Consider the following 20,280-nt stretch of genomic DNA (forward strand, 5'->3'; position numbering starts at 1 on the left):
TGAAATATCTTAAACCTCGAGAGAGTATTGAGATAGTGGAGATGATTATCCAGCTGGCAATAATTATACAAAGGGCCAGGGTCTCAGAAAAAGGCATCAAGCTCTAAAATGGGAAATAAGAACATTTTTTTCTCTCAGAAGATTCAAGCCTGAGGACAGGTTTCTCCACCACAGAACAATCAAGGATTATGAGATCTTGCCTCTCATTTATTCTTCATAAATTTGAAAATAACTTCGGTATCCTCTTTTAGATTATTGGCTAGCTTGCCTTCATATTTCATCTTTTCTCTCCTTATTGTTTTATTAGTTGCCTTCTGTAGTCTAGTCAAAAGCTCCCTAACCCTTTAGCTTCCCACTATTTCTAGTTATAGGCTTTCATGCTGCCTTTAACATTCCTTGTCAGTCACGATTGTGTCATCCCTCCCTTTAGATTGTTTTTTCTTCTTTGAGATGAACTGATTCTGTGCCTTCCAAGTTACTCCCAGAAAATCCAGCATCCCTGCTGGTGTCCCCTTCCTCTCTCGTGCCTCTGTAGTTCCCGTTACTCTACTGTAATACTGATACATCTGATTTTAGTTTCTCCCTCTCAAACTGCAGGGTGAATTCTATCATATTATGATCACTGCCTCCTAAGGGTTCCTTTATCTTACGATCCTTAGTCAAATTTGGTTCATTACACAATGCCTAATCTAGAATTGTCTTTTCCCTAGTGGGCTTGACCAGAAACTGCTCTAAAAAGCCACGTTGTAGGCATTTTACAGATTCCTTTTCTTATGATCTAGCACCAACCTAATTTTCCAAACTTATGCTTTTTCTGTCTCCCATTGTAATCTGTACCCCACATCTTGGCTACTGTTTAGAGGCCTGTATATAACTCCCATCTGGGTCTTTTTACCCTTGCAGTTTCGCAACACTACCCATTAGAACTCACACACACCAAAATTAACCCCTCCCTGAGCTCGGAGCTCACTTGATCACTGGTGTGATGATCTGATGAACCAAAGGGACAATTAGAGGATGACAGACAGGAACAAAATACCCACTCATGGATCTTGTGCTTTCTGATACAGGTGGACACAGTTCAGGAGGATGAGGATAGGGGTTGGAACAATGCAAAGAGGAAAGGTAAGGAGGTATTTGGTTGGGGAGAAGAGGGCAAGAGGAGGTGGTGGGGAGAGAAGAGGAAGGGAGAGGGAGGATGGAAAAAGGAGGGAGAAGGAAATGGAAGGGAGATCTATTAAAGGAAAATCAGAGATATGGTGAAGAAGGAGAAAAGAAAACATCTCATCAGGAATGTGTCATAATTTATAGTGAATGAGAGAGAGAGACAACATTGCAAGGTAAGAGCCAGTTGAAAAGAACAAGTCTCATTGGGAGTGAGCTGTATTTGAGCCAATAAAAGGAAGAGAGGTGTAAGTGAAGTGGCCATTGTTGGAGTGGGCCAGTGTTAGAGCGGGAGACTTTGGCTCAATCAGTCTTGGGCAAGCACAGGCAGAAGTTCTAAGTATGTTTCTAGTAAGTTCTATTTTCTCTTCCTTTGTCTAACACTACATAGCTAGTGCTCTGAGAATGGGTCCAGAGTTAGTGGCATGTTCTTTGTGTGAGAAGTGGGAACTCTGGGAGACCTCTAATGTCCCTGAAAACTACATCTGACCAAGGTTCATTGAGCTGCAGCTTCTTAGAGACCATGTTATGGAACTGGAGCTGCAGCTCAAAGACCTTTAGCTCACATGAGAGAATGAGGAGGTGAGTTAGGAGCTACAGAGATGTAGTAACCTCTAATCTGCAGAAGGCGAAAGGCCGCCAGTGCAGTGTGACCGTTCTCCTCAATGATAAGTATACTGCTTTGGATATTGTTGCGGGGAGCAAACTACTGGGGGAAGCTGCAGGGACTGAGTCTCTGTCTCTGTAGCTCAGAAGGGATGGAAGGATGGAGGAAGAAGAGGAGAGCAGTAGTAATAGGGGATTCCATGGTTAGTGGCAGCTTTTTGGATGTGAAAAAGGCACCTGGATGGTACATTGCCTCCAAATTGCCAAGGTCAGGAATGTCTCGGATTAGGTCCACAGCATTCTAAAAGGGGAGGGTGAGTAGCCAGATGTCATGGTATATATAAGAGAGAGGTCCTAAAGAGAGAACGTCCAGAGTAAGGCAGAAGGCTGAAAAGTAGAACCTCCAGGGTAGTATTCTCCGGATTGCTACCGGTGCCATATGCCAGTGAGGGTAAGAATAGTATGATTTGGCAAATGAATGGATAGCTGAGGAATTGGTGAAGGGGCGGGGCTTCAGATTTCTGGATCACTGGGATCTCTTCTGGCGAAGATAGGACCTGTACAAAAAAGAACGGGTTTCTCCTGAACAATATCCTTGCGGGCAGGTTTGCAAGAGCTGTTAAACTAATTTGGCAGGGGTGGGGTGTGACCTGGAGTGACGGGGCTGAAGATGAGGCAGTTGGTATACAAGTCGATGTGAAGACGTATTCTAAAGGGAGGCCGTGTGGGGAGACTGGGAGGAAGGGCAGGCAGATGAAGGGGCAAAATTGCAGTCAGTGAGGTGAGTTGAAGCGCAACATGGAAGCAAAATTGAAACAGGTGATGAATACAGGACTGAAGGTGTTATATTTGAATGCATGCAGTGTATGGAATAAAGTAGATGATCTTGGAGCACAGTTAGAGATTGGTAGGTACGTCATGGTGGGCATCACTGAGTCATGGCTGAAAAAAGATCATAGTTGGGAATTAACATCCAAGGATACACGTTGTTTCAAAAAGCCAGACAGCTAGGCAGAGGGGGTGGGATGGCTCAGCTGGTAAAAAATGAAATCAAATCCTTAGAAAGAGGTGATGTAGGATTGAAAGATGTAGAATCCTTGTGGGTAAAGTTAAGAAACCGCAAGGGTTAAAATACCATTATGGAAGTTATATACAAACCTCCAAACAGTAGCCATGTTGTAGAATACAAGTTAGAACAGGATATAGAAAAGGCATGCAAAATGGGCAATGTTGTGATAGTCATGGGGGATTTCAGCATGCAGGTAGATTGGGAAATCAGGTTGGTGCTGGATCCCGAGAGAGAATTTATAGAATGTCTATGAGACGGTGTTTTAGAACAGCTTGCGTTTGAAGCCACTCGGGGGAACAGCCATTCTGGATTGGGTGATGAGTAACGAACCGGACATGATAGAAAGCTTAAGGTAAAGGAACCTTTAGGAGGCAGTGATCATAATATGATAGAACTCACCCTGCAATTTGAGAGGAAGAAGATAAAGTCAGATGTATCAGAATTACTGTGGAATAAAGGGAAGTAGAGAGGCATAAGAGAGCAGCTGCTTAAAGTTGATTGGAAGGGGAGACTAGCAGGGATGACGGCAGAACAGCAGTGACTGAAGTTTGTGGGGACAATTAGGAAGGCACAGGATAGAAACATCCCAAAGATGAAGACCTATTCTAAAGGGAGGCTGTGGCTGACAAGGGGTGTTCAAGACAGCATAAATGGAAAAGAGAAGGCATATACGATAGCAAAAATTAGTGGGAAGTTAGAGGATTGGGAAGTTTTTAAAAACCATCTGAAGGCAACTAAAAAAAAACACAAGGAGAAAAAAGATAAAATATAGACAATCAAAGTGGATACTAAAGGTGTTTTCAGATAAATGAAGATTAAAAGAGAGGCAAGAGTGGATATCGGACCGCTGAGAGATGACATTGGAGAGGTGGTAATGGGAGACAAAACACATGTCGGATGAACTCAATAAGTATTTTGTATCAGTCTTTACTATGGAAGACACTAGCAGTATACTAGAAATTTGAGAGTTTCAGGGGGTGGAAGTGAGTGTAGTTGCTATCACCAAGGAGATGTTTGGGAAGTTGAAAGGTCGAAAGGTAGATGAGTCACCTGAACCAGATGGACTACACCCCAGGTTTCTGAGGGAGGTAGCTGAAGAGACCATGGAAGCATCAGTACTGACAAGCGGGATAGACAAAGGGGAGTCAGTGGATGTTGCTTACTTGGATTTTCAGAAAGCCTTTGACATAATATCACGCATGAAGATAAGAGCACATGGTATTATAGCATGGATAGAAGATTGGCTGACTGGCAGGTGGCAAACAGTCGCATAAAGGGGCCTTTTCTGGTTGGCTGCTGGTAATAAGTGTTCTTTTGTGGTGCTCGGTGTTGGACCGCTTCTTTTCACAGTAAATGTCAATGGTTTGGATGATGGAATTGATGGCTTTGTGGCCAAGTTTACGAATGATATGAAGATAGGTGGAGGACAGGTAGTGTTGAGGAAGCGGAGAGTCTGCGGAACGACAGAGAGATTGGGAGAAAGCGCAAAGAAGTGGCAGATGGAAGCCAGTGTCGGAGGTGTATAGTCATGCATTTTAGTAGAAGGAATAAAGGCATAGACTACTTTCTAAACAGGGAGAAATTGAAAAATCAAAGGTGCAAAGGGACTTGGGAGTCCTACTGCAAGGTTAACTTGCTGGTTGAGTCAGTGGTAAGGAAGGCAAATGCAATGTTAGCATTCATTTTGAGAGGACTAGAATATAAAAGCAAGGATGTAATGCTTAGACTTTATAAGGCGTTGGTCAGGTCACATTTGGAGTATTATGGGCAGTTTAGGGTACCTTATCTGAGAAAAGGAGTGCTGGCATTGGAAGGGGTCCAGAGAAGGTTAACATATGAGGAGTGTTTGATTATTCTGGGCCTGTACTCGCTAGAAGAATGAGGTGAAATCTTATTGAAATCTATTGAATATTGAAAGGCCTAGATAAAATGTTCCCTCTCGGAGGGCAGTCTAGGACCAGGGGGCATAGCCTCAGACTACAGTGATGTCCATTTAGAACAGAGATGAGGAGAAATTTCTATAGCCACAGGGTAATGAATTGCTACAGACAGCCGTAGGGGCCAAGTCATTGAGTATAGTTAAAGCAGGGGTTCACAGGTTCCTGGTTAATCAAGGCATCAAAGGTTATAAGGAGAAGGCAGGAGAATGGGGTTAAGAGGGAAAATAAATCAGCCATGATGAAATGATAGGTGAGACCCAAAGGGCCGAATGGACTAATTCTGCTCCTATGTCTATGACCTTATGGACATGGAAGAGGGAATGGGAGGGCAGAGGTATGTATGAGGATTTTTAGATGGAAGGGGAGAAAAAGTGAGAATGGGGAAACAAAACAAATGTGTTAGGAGAAAGGAAGAGGAGGGCAGGGCAGGAGGAAATACGTGAAGGGAAGAGGGAGGCAGAAAATATTTTCAAGTGAAATTTTTCAGTGATGTAATTGGTGTGTCATCGACTTGATGTTTGAATGTGCTTGTTGATCCTGACCCAATTGGCTATGACCATCACTGCCAAACAAACATGTTAAATTAGTCCAGCATTCTGTCTGAGGCAATTCATGGCCATAGGAAGGTAAATTAATCCTCTTCCCACCACTCCTACTGTATCCTAAAGCAAAGTTCTAAAGCAAGTGAAAAACTTACTATTAAAGACAGAAAAAATAATGGGACAAAGAATGCCCAGTCCTCAACTGGGTAAGATATGTGTTTAGGAATTGCCGTAGTGGCACTGGGTAATTATGATAAAATATTCCAAAATTGCCCAGAATCTGCAGGAATCACAGCAAATTGTGAGGTGCCATGTTACCCTGCTGTTTCAGAATGAAGGGAGAAGGGAAATAGCACCTGCGGGCCAGTTGGCTTGATGTGAAATGTCAGCAAGGTGTTAGAACCAGTTATTGATGATATGTTCACAGGAAAAGCCTAAGTTAGTTAACATGCAGCAGTTAATAGGGAAACAATATCTGACAAATCTATTTAAATGTCTGAATATGTAACCAGCAGGAAGCAGGTTTATTTTTAAATAATGAAAAACTATCAGGCGTGGGTTTGTGTGAGAATCAGTGCGCCTTTTGATGTGAAAAACAGTAATTAACTGGCATAGACAGACAATAATTGGAAAGGCAAATGCTGTGTTGCATTTTTTGATCTGTTCCGTAATTGTCTCAGGAGGTATTCAGAGCACATCAGCTTTTGCCTTGGAGATGAGGGGAGATCTACTCACTGAAGAATGTACCTGGAATGGGGCATTTGTTCTTGTGCAGAGAAAGATTAACAGTATTCTGTGCTCCTCACAGGGGAAGGAGAGGCAGACTTGTTGAGAAAATAAAATTCTGTGAAGAATTGACAGGAAAAATCTGAGCAACTGCTTCTAGCTAGAGGATATAGTTCTCAGGGCACCCTGGGGTAAAGGACAGACAGTTATGGCTGAAAGGAGGAAAGATGGCTTGTGGAAGGATGAGGATGCCCAGTCACTGGGATGGTTAGATTGGTGGGATCAGTGGATGGTGGTTAGAGATGGAGCTGAGGTAATGGGTCAGCCATGATCTTACTGAAAGCTTGAGAGGTAGGAGGACCTCCTTGCTCACCTCATGAAAGAGCCAGGCAGAGGATGAAGGAAATGGGAGGAGAGGAATTCACCAATGTCCATCCCAAGAGCAGGACCAGGAATGGGGATGGGTGGACCATGTGTTAGGGTGGAGTGCCCAGCATAACGTTGGCATTGGGCACTACACCTGAGCTGCTCAGCGCTGGTGCTGGAGTCTGCTCTCACTGGTTGACAGGCGAATTAGTCTGACTACAGAAAGAGCTGTGGGTTGTTTTTTTTTGCACAGCTCCAGTGTACGAGCTCTCATCCTGCTGCTGATCACATGTTGACTATGGTGAAGCACGTGGAATGATAAATACAAGTTTTGTCAGGTACCACTCAAGACACCGTAGATGCTTCAAGCAATATGTTAGCCATGTTCATAATGAAGAGAGAATGTGTTCACGTACAGATATCTACACACATAAAACACTCGGGAGGTGACAGAGAGGTGACACACTAACCTTTGACTCCTTTTCTTCCAGAAGGGTCTCCAGCTTCTTCTGTGCGGCTCGGCCCTCGTGGTCATTGCTGACCACCAGAATAATGTGACCCCACCGAAAGCGCCTCATCAACTCAAACCAGACCTGAGCTTGGTGAGAATAGGGGGGCACAGTGCGCAGGAAGGAGAGGTGGATACTCTGCAGGGAGAAGAAATACAGGTCAGAGAATGGCTCCCATATCTGGAGAGGCCAAGCCTATCTTAGTAACTCAGTGCCAGAGAACTGGCTCCTGGTAAATCTAGGCTTAAAGAGGTGGGCTCCTGGTAACTTTGGTTTAGAGAGCGGGTTCCCAGTAACACAGGGGCTAGAGGGCTGGGCTCCCAGTAACTGAGCTTAAAGAGCTGGGCTCTCAGTAACTTTGGCTTAGAGAGCTAGGCTTCCAGTAAATCTAGGCTTAGTGAGTTGGGTTTCAGTAACTTTGGCTTAGAGAGTTGGGCTCTAGTAACTCTGGGCTTAGAGAGCTGGGCTTCCAGTAAATCTAGGCTCAGAGAGCTGGGATACCAGTAACACAGAGCTGGAGAGCTGGGCTCCCAGTAACACGATGGCTAGAGATCTGGGCTCCCATTAAATCTAGGCTTAGAGAGCTGGGTTTCCAGTAACTTTGGCTAAGAGAGTTGGGCTCTAGTAACTCTGGGCTTAGAGAGCTGGGCTCCCAGTAACACAGGAATTAGAGAACTAGGCTCCCAGTAAATCTAGGCTTAGAGAGCCGGACTTCCAGTAAATCTAGGCTTAGTGAGTTGGGTTCCAGTAACTCTGGCATAGAGAGCAGGACTCCATTAACTCTGGGCTTAGAGAGTTGGGCTCTAGTAACTCTGGGCTTAGAGAGCTGGGCTCCCAGTAACACAGGGATTAGAGAACTAGGCTCCCAGTAAATCTAGGCTTAGAGAGCTGGGTTCCCAGTAACTTTGGCCTCGAGGGATGGCTCCCAGTTTTCAAGAAAAGCTGCGTTGAATGGGCATAATTTCTTTGCAGCAAAGGAGACAGAGAGGGCATTTAATGAAAATAGTAAATAGGGAAGATAGATCCATGAGCAGAGCAAAGCGTAACTGGGACACTTGGATGTTAGCTCATTGGCAGAGGATCTGAAAAGAGCTGAGAAAATATGTTTTCATCAGTGAATGGTGAGAGTCTAGAGCTCACTGCCTGACACACTTGTGAGGCAGAAACCCTCATCACATTTAAAAAGGATGTCCAGATAACATCTTTGGGCCTTAGACAGAAGCTGGGAGATGGGATTACCTAAATCCACTTACAGTAACATGGACACAGTGCGTTAAAAGGCCTCCCTCTGCACTGCACATTTCTCATTCTGTGGTATCCAACGGCAGTCCCTGGATCTCTGGGAATGTGAATGGTATTGCTGTCAGCACTACACTGGGATTATTCCAACTGCATTTGACGCTGCTGAGAGTCTAACGTGGCGGGGGGGGGGGGTGGAATATCACATAGCATGGAGTTCCTGCCCCATTCACCTCCTGCTTTCCGACAAGGTTTCAATATTTTAAATATAAAGGTTTTTCAATTACTTTTCTTCTTGTTTGCCATTTCTTCATAGGATTATAAGATATTTTAAGAGTTTTTTTTCTGTTTGAACTTTCTGAAACATTGATAAACATTCGGCTCTTGGCTGCTCTGTCCATTTCAGTGTGTCAACACAGCCAGCTGCCTAATTTCTTCTTTAGAACACTGGTAGAAATAGGAACTGGCCATATGGCCCATCATGGCTGTTCTGGTACTTAATGAAGCCACAGCCCACAATGTGCTCTTTGTCCATACTCACCCCAGCTCCCCACGCCCTTTCAGCTCATTCAGTTCAGTGACCATTATTGGAAACTACTACTTTTGTAATAATATTTTTATAAGATTTGTACTTTTTAACAAACTCATGTATTTTTCACATTCATTGGCAGAAAGCAGTATAGCATCTAAACTAATAGTTTATTACTTTGCTCATTTTTCATTGGCTAAGTATTAGCACATTACCCACATGATGTAATTGTTTTAATTATGCAGCCTATTAACTAGTTTATTCCTATCTAAGGAATATCTTATCTATAAAAGTGATAAAAATGATCAGAGGTCCCAGTTTGGCTTCTCGGTTTCTTGACTTCTCCTTTATTCCTTTGTCTTAGTCCCTTTAGCATAATTTTTCAGCTTCAGCTCTTTATTTAGTTTGCTCGGTATTTCTATCTTTATTTGCAGTCTAAAATAAACTGAAATCTTGGAATTAGGACCGTGAGGACCAGGTATTAAACAGAGATCTAACAACATACATTTACAGTAGTAAACTAATCCCATGTTATCCTTCCTACCCTCCTATTAACTACCCCTTTTTTAATCACTCACCCACACCCTAGGGCCCTATTTGCAGCAACAATTAACTCACCATCCTGCACATCTTTGGGATATGAGAGGAAACCGGAGAACCCAGTGGAAAAATGCACAGTTGCAGGGGGGAGTGCGCAAATTCCACGTAGACAGCGCTGGAGGTTGGGGTCAAAGCCAGGTCACTGGAAATGTGAGATAGTGGGTGTACTAGCGGTGAGACTGCGCTGTCTTCTGCATTGCGGTGACACTCCTAATGCTCAGAAATGTATTGACTTCAGCTTCAATGGTGTCCGGAAGCAAGTTCACACTTTGAAGATGAGTATTCTGAAGATTTCAGCTTCTTACAGCCCCAAGCCGGGGCTGGGGTTATCAACCTGCCTCACGACTGTGAGCCATTTTCTTCAGGCCGGGAAGGGTCAGCTTTGACAGTCAAGGATTAGAGAGTGCCTTGGGAGAATGGAGATATAGCTCTGCTTCAGGATGGCATTGACCGGACATGGCTCCTAAAGATGGTGGCAGTATTGTTCACCGTGACCCCTGACCTGACATGTGTTGCCGAGATTCTGCAAAGGATACACTGCTGAGTTGCTATGGTGCATCTTGTAGATCACACACACACACACACAAACACACACACACACACAGAACAGTGATAAACTGTGGTGCAGGGGATGACAAGTCTAGTGGTGGAGGAGTTGCTGAGTGTGTAGCCCTTCGCCACTCGTTGAGGTGAGCGAAGAGGAACTAACCACATTCTGTATCACATAATTAATTTTCAGCAATCTACCCAGCACAACTTCAGTACTCTCAACAAGCATAGCCAGCTGTTGGGAAGGTGTTTGCTCATGTCATCCCCAAATGGCTCGATGTTCATCTTCAGCTCAATAAACAAGGGAGACAGGAGCCGGAATAAACAATCGAGGAAGTGGAAGATGTCCTGAAACCACTGGCTGCCAAGAACCATGCCAAGCAGCAACACGTGCATTAGACGAGGGCGGAGAGAGTCCTCACACTACACGGGACCAGCAAAGTTCCCACACAGAATGGCAGCAGTGAGGGGCCTCACTCTCCTTCGAAGCTGAAGGTTCTTCACCATTTACAGAAGCAAGATTCGCCAATGAGACAAAATCTGCAGGTGCTGGAAAACAAAGCAACACACACAAAATGCTGGAGGAACTCAGCAGGCCAGGCAGCATCTATGGAAAGGAGTAAACAGTCTACATTTACCCGGCCCGAAACATCAACTGTTTACTCTTTTCCATAGATGCTGCCTGGCCTGCTGAGTTCCTCTGGCATTTTGTGACAGAAGGAAGATCGCTCACATTCATGGAGGCAGCGAGATTGCTCACGCTGCTCACTGGACTGCAGATAGAGCTGACTTGCATTCTGATCAGAGCTGTTGGATGAACAGGTAGAGCCAGTTCTGCTGAATGGCAGCTAATGGCTGCATAGTTGCCAAAATTAATTCAGCAGGAAGTAAATTAAGGCTTAGAATCTCTGCAGTGAAGAAATGTTTCATACGCCCACTTAAGGCAGTTTACAAGTCATGTTCAGTACTAATTATAATGTAACCTGCCAGTTTTGTGGTCCAAGATCACGTTTGCAATGGAACATTATCAGTGACTGAAGGATCACTTCCCACACACACTTCTCACTTGGAGATCCACAGTTCAGGCCCATTGTACACAAGACGTGCCTCCCCACCCTGCCTGTAGCTTGGCAGATCTTCAGAAGCTTGCTATAGCATGCAGCTCATATTGTGTAGATGATTTACAAGACATTGGCTAGGCCACAACTGGAGTACTGTGTTCATTTCTGGCCTTCGCACAATGGGGATGATGAGACTGCACTGGAGGGGGCGTAGAGGAGATTCACCAGGATGGAGGTGCAAGAGACTATGGGTGTATAGGTGCTGGATTGTAAAGCAATTGGCAGTCTGATGGAGGAACCCAGTGCATGCAGCAGCACCTGTAAGGTGGAGGGAGGTGGGGGTGAAGGGGTTGGAACTGTAAATGTTTTGTATCCTGAAATGTCACCAGTTCCTTTCCTCCCGCAGATGCAGCTCCCGCTGAGATCCTCTAGAGGGCAGATTCACCAGGACGTTGCCTGTGATAGGTTGTTTCAGTTATAGATAGGCTGGGTTTATATTCCCTTGAGTGGAGGAATCCGACGGTTGACTTGACAGTGATATCCAAAATTATGAGGGGTTTAATTGGAGAGGGTTCAAAGGAGGTTCACGAAAATTAAAATTGAAAGGCTTGTCATCTTGTCATATGAGGAATGTGGGGTGACCTCAGAATGAGAATGAGGGGTGACCTCATAGAAACCTAGCGAATGTTGACAGGCCTCGATAGAATGGATGTGGAGAGGATGTTTCCTCTGGTGGGGGAGTCCAAGACCAGAGGACACAGCCTCAGAATAGAGGGATGTCCTTTTTGAATGGAGATGAGGAGAAATTTCCTTAGCCAGAGAGTAATGTTTCTGTGGAATTCATTGCCACAGGTAGCTGTAGAGGCCAAGTCACTGGGTATATTTAAGGCAGGAGATTGGGGCTGAGAGGGATGAAATGGTGAAGCAGACTTGATGGCCAAATTGCCTAAATTCTGCTCCCATATCTCATGGTCTTAAAAGTAGGGCAAATGTTAAAGGGTTCTCCCCTTGTAGTAGAGGTGTCTAACACTAGAGGAAATGGGTTTAGAGGGGATCTAAAGAAGAATTTCTTCATCCCGTGGGTGGTTGCTACCTGGAGTGCACTGCATAGTTGATGAATACAGGGACTCCCACATGAATCTAAATCGCAACGGCCCAGAGGTCATGTGCTGGTGGGATTAGTATAGGTGGATACTTGCTGGAGGCATGTATATCATAGGTTTAAGTGTTGTTTCTCTGCTATATCACTCTATGACTGTGATATACAGGGTGTTAAATCACATTATGATTCTGTGATATACAGTGTGCTATATCACTGATTCTGTGATATACAGTGTGCTATATCACTCTTTCGGGTAGATGGAGCTTGTCAGCCTGGGAAGGCAGTCTATCTAGGAGAGAGAAAACTCTGATTTCAAACCACCGCTGCCTTGCGGCCATACCCACTCATAGGAAAGGCTTCGGGAGTAAACCCCGAGGACAAATCTGGAGCTGGAGTCCCTAAGGCAGTCCGACGTTGCCTTCAACTTCGTTCTGGCAATTCCTGCGACGACACCGGTGCCAAGCTGTATCGGCCCTTGCCCTTCCCTTGGATAACATCGGTGTCGTGGAGAAGGGAGACTTGCAGCATGGGCAACTGCCGGTCTTTCATACAACCTTGCCCAGGCCTGCGCCCTGGAAACCTTCCAGGCACAGATCCATGGTCTTGCAAGACTAACAGATACCACCAAATCACTCTATCACTGTGATATACAGGGTGTTATATCACACTATGAATCTGTGATATGCAGTGTGCTATATCACACTGATTCTGTGATATGCAGTGTGTTATATCACACTGATTCTGTGATATACAGTGTGCTATATCACAGTGATTCTGTGATATACAGTGTGTTATATCACACTGATTCTGTGATATACAGTGTGCTATATCACACTGATTCTGTGATATGCAATGTGTTATATCACACTGATTCTGTGATATACAGTGTGTTATATCACACTGATTCTGTGATATACAGTGTGCTATATCACACTACGACATACATAAAACTGAGGAACACACCCAGACGAAGAGTAAGCATAGTAAAACAGGTGTAGGAGCAGCCATAATCGTGTCTGATCTGCCCCAGGCCTCATCTCTACCTCAGTGCCAGTTCCACACAGCCCTCAGTTCCGTGATCCTCCATAAATGTCCCTACCTACTCCAACAAACTAGCCTCCAGAACCCTCCAGGTTTGAAAATTCTACCCTCTGCAAGAAGAAATCCCTCCATACTTCAGATTTTAAAGACTGGCCCCTCATCTTATTTCTGTGTTATCTTGTTCAAGACCTCCTCCGGTGCCAAAAGGAGGGTGGCAGAGTAGTGTAGCGCCAGACACCCGATTCAGTTCCCGCCGCTTTTCCCCGTGACCGCCTGGGGTTTCCTCCCACATTCCAATGATGTGCGGGTTAGTAGCCTAATCACTCACAGTGTAACAGGGCAGCATGGGGTTGTATGGCCAGTAGGGCCTGTTACCGAGCGGCACTCAAAAATAAAATACAGGAATTAAATAAGAGGGTCAAGACTGTGCACAGTTTCTCCAGCACCCTGCATGATAACACTTCCCGATTTTTAAACTCCAAACCTCCTAACAATAAAAGCCATTCATTATTTGATGCACCTGTTCTTTGTGTTTCATGCACAAAAACGCCCAGAAGATTTGACGATTTTCAGAATGGATCGAACTTTGAACTCTGGTAAGGGAAAAGGTGGCGTAATATGCTTTTTTCAGTTCTCATTGGTTCGCGGATGTTGGGGCGGTGTTACCTTGTTCTCCTGACTGAGGACAACGAGTGATTAAATGTAGACCATTCTATTTGCTTTGGGAGTTCTCATCCGTGATCCTGACCACAGTTTACATATCACCAGTGCCTGATTATAATCAAACACTCATAAAAATGCAGGATGCTGTCTGTAAACAAGAAATGGCCCATCCCAACACATTTCAACTTTAACTTTAATCAGGCCCGTTTGATGAAAACCCTGCCCAATTATCACCAGCATGTAAATGTTGCACCAGAGGTCCCAACACACTAGACCACTGTTACACTACCATAAGGAATGCCAATAGTTCCTTTCCAAGACTGCATTTTGCAAGTCAGATCATTTGGTTGTACTCCTACTACCTTCTTACAGACAGAGCCGAAAGACCAAGACTCCAGAGATCAGGACAACCAAGGGGTGGGCGCAGGAGGCTAAGGAACAGTTACAGGATTGCCTTGAGTCAGTGGACTGGCCGCGTCCAAGAACTCATCTGAGGACCTAATTGGCCACATCAGGGTCATTACTGACTTTATTAAAACAGCCGTGGATGAGTGTGTCCCCACAAAATCATTCAGGGTTTTCCCCAGTCAGAAACCCCGGCTGAACAATGAAACCCAGAATCTGCTGAGAGCCAGATCAGAGACATTCAAGACTGGAGAGCAAGGATGCTACAAGGGGTGCAGGTAGGATCTTCAGAAAGCCATCTATCAGGTGAAGTGGACTAGACTGGGATCAACGAGGGATGCTCGACAGCTGTGGCCGGGCTTGAATGCCGTAACCTCATACAAAGTTAAATCCTGTGACATCGGGCACAGCAGAGCTTCTATTCCAGATGAGCTGAATGCCTTCTATGCTGGCTTTGATCACGAGAGCAGGGAGTACCCACCGCACACCCCCAGGTCTCCCAATAATCCTTTGGTCTCAGTATCTGAAGAGGACTTGTGGGCTGCCTTCAAGAGAGTGAATACAAGGAAAGCATCCAGTCTGGACGGAGTACCTGGCCGAGTATTGAAGACCTGTGCCGACCAACTGGCTGGTGTGTTCACGGATATCTTCAACCTCTCGCTCTGGCAGTGCTTAAGAAGAGTGTGGTAACCTGTCTAAATGGCATTCGCCCAATGACACATCCACAGTGATGAAGTGTTTTGAGAGGCTGGTGTTGAAGCATATCAGCTCCTGTCTAAATGGCGACTTGGATCCTTTCCAGTTTGTCTACAGAAGCAACAGATGCTATCTCATTGGCTGTTCACACAGCCCTGGAACATCTGAACAGCAAAGATGCATACATCATTTAACACCATCATTCCCTCAAAACTAATCAATAAACTCCCAAGACCTGGGCCTTAATGCCCCTTGTGCAATTGGATCCTGGATTTGCTCATTTGTAGGCCCCACTCAGTTCAGAATGTCAAAAACATCTTCTCCACAATCTCAATCAGCACAGGAGCACCACTGGGTTGTGTACTTAGCCCCCTGCTGTACTCGCTTTACACCTATGTCTGTGTGACTAAGTAGAGCCCCAACACCAAATACAAGTTTGCTGATGACACCACTGTGTGGGCTGTATCAAAGGAGGTGATGATTCAGCATACAGGAGAGAGATTGAAAACATGGCTGAGTGGTGTAATAACAACAACCTCTCACTCAGTGTCAATAGGACCAAGGAAATGATAGTAGACTTCAGGAGAGGGAAACCAGGGGTCCATGAGTTCGTAATCAGCGGAGGATCAGAGGTGGATAGGGTCAGTATCTTTAAATTCCCGGGTGTCACAATCTCAGATGACCTGTCCTGGACCCATCTTATATATATATTATTGTGAAGAAAGCACAACAACGCCTCTACTTCCCCAGTTTGGCATAATATCAAAAACCTTTACAATCTTCCACAGATGTGTGGTGGAAAGTGTGCTGACTGGCTGCACTATGGCCTGGTATGGGAACACCAATGCCTTTGAGAAGAAAATCCTACAAAAGGTAGTGGATTCAGCCCAGTACGTCATGGGTAAAACCCTCCCAACCATTGAGCACATCTACATGAAATGTTGCCATGGAAAAGCAGCATCCATCATCAAAGACCCTCACCACCCAGGCCATGCTCTTTTCTCGCTGCTGCCATCAGATAGATAGTACAGGTGCCTCAGGACTCACACCATCAGGTTCAAGAACAGTTACTACCCCTCAACCATCAGGCTCTTGATCAAAAGGGGATAACTACACACTTATTTAAGAACTCTGTTATATTGTCATTTCATGCTCGTTATTTATTGCTATTTATTGCAGCGCTGGCAGCCTCTCCGGTGATGAATATCTGTTATCTGTCAAGTAGGGCACTGTGCACAATCCTGATTTGATGGAGACGGATGTGAGAGTACGGAGGAACATCTGGAAAACTTCTGAAATGCCCACTTCGCTGCTGCTGCTACTGTGTGGTAACCGGAATCTCCGGAGCAGAAGGCCCCGAAATCCTCGGCTTTGCTTGTTTCAGCGGCCAGAGCTAGGTCGAAGGTGCTCGGCAGAGGATGGCGCTCGGGAGGCTGTATCGGGGGGGGGGGGGGCGGCTGGTCACAGGCTCGAAGTTTTCAGATGGGTGGATTCAGTGTCGGCTGTGGCATCGGCAAGTTGACGGTGCCTGGAGGTTTATGGCAGGGAGTTTCTCCCTTTTGCCGCCTGCTATAGGGGACTTGGGAGTCTATCGACTTGGGGACTTTTGAGACTTTATTTACCGTGCCCATGGCTTGTTCTTCATCAAATTATGGTATTGCTTTGCACTGCTGTAACTATATGTTATAATTATGTGGTTCTGTCAGTGTTAGTCTTGGGTTTGTCCTGTTTTCTGTGATATCACTCCGGATATACATTGTATCATTTCTTAATGCATGTATGCATTTCTAAATGACAATAGAAAGAGGACTGAGTGTTCTCATAATCTAATATTTATATCTGCATTTGCACAGTTTGTTTACAGCTTACGGTTACTGTTCTATAGATTTGCTAAGTATACCCACAGAAAAGAATCTCAGGATTGTATGTGGGGACATGTTTGTACTCTGATAAAAATTTTTACTTTGAACTTTGAACTTTGTACATCCTTCTGTACTCCACTCATTTGGAATCTCCTTTTAGATAATAGTCCACCTTTTAATTTTTCTCACACTTTCCGACAGTAAACTGGATTTTTCAAGATTTTGCTCACTCATTCTACCTGTGCTGTTGTAGAATCCAAATACTTTTCTCACAGCAGGCCCTCTCATCAACCTTTGTGTCATTAGTAAATGAGTACCTTGAAAACTAGATACTACTGGAATATGATCTGGATGATTGATATGTTAGATCACAGATAGCCTGGAGTGATTTGTTGGATGGAATCTGATCCAGCTATATGGCCTTTATTTACAAAGTGACAGATAAAGACTTAAAGATGATTGGAATTATTGGGCAGATCTGGCAGTATCTGTAGAGAGCTGGCATTTCCAATGCCCTGACATCCACTGAGGGATGAACAGATTTAGGATGGATAGAAAAGGGGAAGGAGAGAAGTGAAAGAATGCAGAAGAGAAGAACTGACAAAAGGAGAGAAAGTGCAAAGTTGCAAATGCCTGGGGGTGGTGAAATTGCAAAACAGCAGGAATGCGGAAGCACACTGCTTTGCATGCAAGTAAACTTGAGTCCGCAGCTGTGTGAAGGGAAGAGATGTGAATGGACAGTTAATGCATTTGCCTTCCTCCTTTCCATCCAATCTGCAAAACAATTGCCCCGGGGACACAGCAATTGCCCTGCACTTCTTCCAGTTTAATGTATTCATTGTTCACAAACTGGCCTCCTTCACTTTGGAAAATCTATGCGTGGTTGGTTGACTACCTCGTAACTTCTCAAAAACAGAGAATCACAGGACAGTGCAGATGAAGGTTACATAGCCCACCAATTTTATGCTGCTCCATTGAGAATTAATTCAGCTGGTCTCAGTCCCCTCTCCCAAGAGCCCAGCAAATTCTTTCTCAGCTGATACTCCCGTTTTATGACTAGATTTGAATTTGCCTTGACTATTATTCCAGCAGCGCATCGCAGACCATTACCAATAACTTCATAAATAGATTTTTCTCAGGTCCCTTGGGATTCTTTTGCAAATCGTCTTGCTGCAATATCCCTGGTTCCTCACCCTTTGTCACTGAGAACAGTCCCAGCCCCTATATATCCACAGACTTAAAGTCCCTCCACCACAGAGTCATTTCAGTAAATCGCTTCTGCATCGTTTTTCTAGATCATATCTCTCCTGAAGTATGAAGGCCAGAACTAGACATGATATTCCAGTTATGGCTGAACCAGTGTTTATAAAGGCTCATCATGACTTCCTCTAAAGTTCAAAAGTTCAAAATAAATTTATGATCAAAATACATTAACGTTTGGATTTGTTCATCTTGTTTCATGTTTAGACCATGGCTGTGCTGAGATACAGAAATGAACAACGCTCCAAGTTCAAAGTAAATTTATTATCGAAGTACATATACGTCACCATATACAACTTGGAGATTCATTTTCTTGCAAGCATTCACAGTAACTCAAATAAGCACAATAGAATCAATGAAGGATCACACCTAACTGAATGGGCAATGACCAATGTGCAAAAAAACCCAACAAGTTGTGTAAATACAAAAAGAAATGTTAAAAATAATAAATAGATAAATAAATAAGCAATAAATATCAAGAACATAAGATGAAAAGTCCTTGAAAGTGAGTCTATAGGTTATGGGAACAGTTCAGTGATTGGGCAAATGAAGTTGGGTGAAGTTATCCCCTCTGGTTCAAGAGTCTGATGGTTGAGAGGTAATAAGTGTTCCTGAACCTGGTGGTGTGAGTCCTGAGGATCCTGCACCTTCTTCCTGATGGCATCAGCAAGAAGAGAGCATGGCCTGGATGGTGGAGATCCCTGGTGATTGATACTGCTTTCCTGTGACAATGCTCCGTGTAGATGTGCTCTGTGGTGGGAATGGCTTTGCCTATGATGGACCGGGCTGCTTCCATTACTTTTTTATAGGCTTTTCTGTACAAGGGCTTTGGTGTTCCCATATCAAGATGTAATGCAACCAGTCAATATACTCTCCACCACACGTCTATACAAGTTTTAAATGACTTAAATCTTCACAGGCTTCTAAGAAAGTAGAGGCACTGCTGTGCTTTTTTTGTAAAGGGATTTATGCGCTGGGCCCTCTAAAATGATAACACCAAGAAATTAGAAGTTGCTGACCCTCTCCTGAGGTCAGTAATCGTCTCCTTGATCTTTCAGACATTGAGTGAGAGATTGCTGTTGTGACACCACTCAGCCACATTTCCAACCTCCCTCCTGTAGGCTGATTTGTCTCCACCTTTGTTTCGGCCAATGATCGTGGTATCATTAGCAAACTTAGATATGGCATTGGAGCTGTTCTTAGCTTCACAGTCATAAATATAAAGTGATACCTATGCCTATAAATATAAAAAGGTCTATGCCTCTATTTATAGAGCCCAGCAGCCCAAGTGGTTTTGTAACCACTTTCTCAACCTACCCTATTACCCTGTTATGGGATTGGAAGTCTTGAGTTACAAAGAGAGACTGGTTAGGCTGGAACTGTTTTTCTTAGTGCACAGGAGGCTGAGGGGTCATCTTATCGATTTTTCAAATCATGAGAGACATAAGTAAGGTTGATGGTCACTGTCTTTTCCCCAGGGTAGGACTTTGGATGCTGTTGGTTAGACCGTTAATCCTGAAATCGGCTGAATCCTGGTGATAAAGTTTGGGATTAATATGATGCCCTTGGATATTTAATCTTAACAAAGGTTTGTAGAAGCAAAGGTACAGGAGAGGTATTAGGATAATGCAGTAGAGCTCCAGGACTGAGTCACAGATCAGGATTCAACTTGGCAACTCCGTACTTGATGTGTAGATTAAATACCAGTTTTAAACATGGTGAAATGATTTGTGAAGCTTATCTGTGGTATGAAGGAGACTACACATTTTATCAGTGAGGTAAAATTGACGTAAATAATGTCTCTGCCCCAGGACAGATGTGGTGAGCTGCTCCATTTGTCTGGGTACTCCTTACCTTGTCAGAATATATTGACATACGTGTCGTCAAGCCAATCACTGGGATTCGATAGAAGCCAGCAGTGTAGGAGACTGGTGTTGGAGTGAGGTGGTCACTAGGGCCAGGTGGATGACTCACCAATATTGCATACACCTGGAATAAAAATGCACAAAGGGATGAGAACCACATAGGACTTGTGTCCACCTCTCCCCTCCTCCCCTCCTCCCCTCCTCTGGGCCTTATTAGCCTGGAGGACAAAGACCTTTCTCCTCTCTCCCCTCCATTGGGCAGAACATACAAAAGTCTGAAAGTACATACTGTTATGTTCATTATTGAGGGAGGGTGCAGAGCACACCAGGATGCTGGCATGCAGGATATTCAACTGAGCTTTATTGATCCCCCTACTTGTACAGGATGAGAACTCTGTAGGAGTGGCTAGCTGAGTAGCATTGGCATAACACGATTAACTACCACTACATCTCCCTTACTTGGTAAAAAAAACTAGGTATGTACTT

General features: G+C 44.4%; 1 protein-coding gene across 6 annotated transcripts in view; it reads right to left on the reverse strand.

The window, feature by feature from the left end:
- LOC134359958 (glutamate receptor ionotropic, NMDA 1) overlaps nt 1-20,280 on the reverse strand; it is a 101,825-nt gene that overhangs the window by 68,036 nt on the left and 13,509 nt on the right. For all 6 annotated transcript variants that reach the window (XM_063073864.1, XM_063073860.1, XM_063073861.1 and 3 more), the window contains exons 2-3: nt 19,784-19,918; nt 6,884-7,060 (exon numbers count right to left, since the gene is read on the reverse strand). In XM_063073864.1, coding sequence (XP_062929934.1) covers nt 6,884-7,060; nt 19,784-19,918 — 312 coding nt within the window. The remainder of the gene's footprint in view (nt 1-6,883; nt 7,061-19,783; nt 19,919-20,280) is intronic.

This window comes from Mobula hypostoma, chromosome 21 (assembly GCF_963921235.1).
Source record: "Mobula hypostoma chromosome 21, sMobHyp1.1, whole genome shotgun sequence".
NCBI lineage: Eukaryota > Metazoa > Chordata > Chondrichthyes > Myliobatiformes > Myliobatidae > Mobula > Mobula hypostoma.